General features: G+C 49.4%; 2 protein-coding genes across 2 annotated transcripts in view; both read right to left on the bottom strand.

Moving 5' to 3' along the window:
* LOC119587937 (UDP-glycosyltransferase UGT5-like) overlaps positions 1–852 on the bottom strand; it is a 16,020-nt gene continuing 15,168 nt past the window's right edge. The window contains exon 9 of the mRNA XM_037936648.1: positions 1–31. The gene's annotated coding sequence lies outside the window, so the exon portion shown is untranslated. The remainder of the gene's footprint in view (positions 32–852) is intronic.
* Positions 7–852, bottom strand: part of LOC119587938 (UDP-glycosyltransferase UGT5-like) — a 6,186-nt gene continuing 5,340 nt past the window's right edge. The window contains 2 exon segments of the mRNA XM_037936649.1: positions 7–320; positions 453–672. Of these exon segments, the coding sequence (XP_037792577.1) occupies positions 38–320; positions 453–672 (503 nt within the window). The 3' untranslated portion in view covers positions 7–37.

The raw sequence follows: 852 nt of genomic DNA, 5'->3' as shown, positions 1-852 counted from the left end.
TGGAAGAATATTTGACAAAAATGCATTAAAATAACGCTCAGTCCCTCTTCCTCTTCTTCACATTGCGCGAAAAGAGCTTCCCTTTCACCGCCCTAATAATCCGCGACAGAACGCAGAAGGCGACGTACACGGCGACGTGGAGCACCAGCAGGACGTCGAGCATGAGGAACTCGACCCACGAGAGCTTCGCCGCCGGGCTCCTCAGGCGGGGCGCTCCCTGGTGGCGGACCACGTACTCGGTCCAGAACACGGCGCGCTCCCTCGGCGTCTCCGGCTGGTCCCGCACCACGCTCATCACCTCTTCGGCGTTCCTTTTGTACCTGAACAAAAATCAGGCGGTCGTTTATGAGTGCTTTAAATTTTAGATTACAGTTCATGTTTCCTGAATAACTACCATGACCTCATATACCGCATCGCCTTCCGTATCAATCACAACACACGACGACTCTTACTTGGGGTTATTCATAACTTCCTGAATTGAGTTAACGATCAGATCGACGGAGAGTTCCTCCCACACTAGGGCGACGCCAGCGCCACGCTTTTGGATTGCCATCGCGTTCTTAGGCTGGTCCGCGAAGACGGGCAGAGCAATGACGGGCGTGGCGTGGTACAGGGATTCTTGGGTGCTGAGAAGGCCTCCGTGAGAGATGAAAAGTCTTACGTTGGGATGTCCTGGGAAAGGAAAGGACATTTTTTTTGTCTGCCAATCTATTTGTATGATCAGCTGCCCATTGTGATTTCCTTATTTTTTCATTAAGCATATAACATTTTTGAATGAAGGGTGAACTGAATTGAGTTTAATGCTCATTTTTATTTTATTGAACGGAAAAAACACACACTATCCCACATGTG

Source organism: Penaeus monodon, chromosome 23 (assembly GCF_015228065.2).
Source record: "Penaeus monodon isolate SGIC_2016 chromosome 23, NSTDA_Pmon_1, whole genome shotgun sequence".
Taxonomy (NCBI): domain Eukaryota; kingdom Metazoa; phylum Arthropoda; class Malacostraca; order Decapoda; family Penaeidae; genus Penaeus; species Penaeus monodon.
The sequence above is the reverse complement of the archived record's forward strand: the minus strand, read 5'-3'. Positions and strand labels throughout refer to the sequence as shown.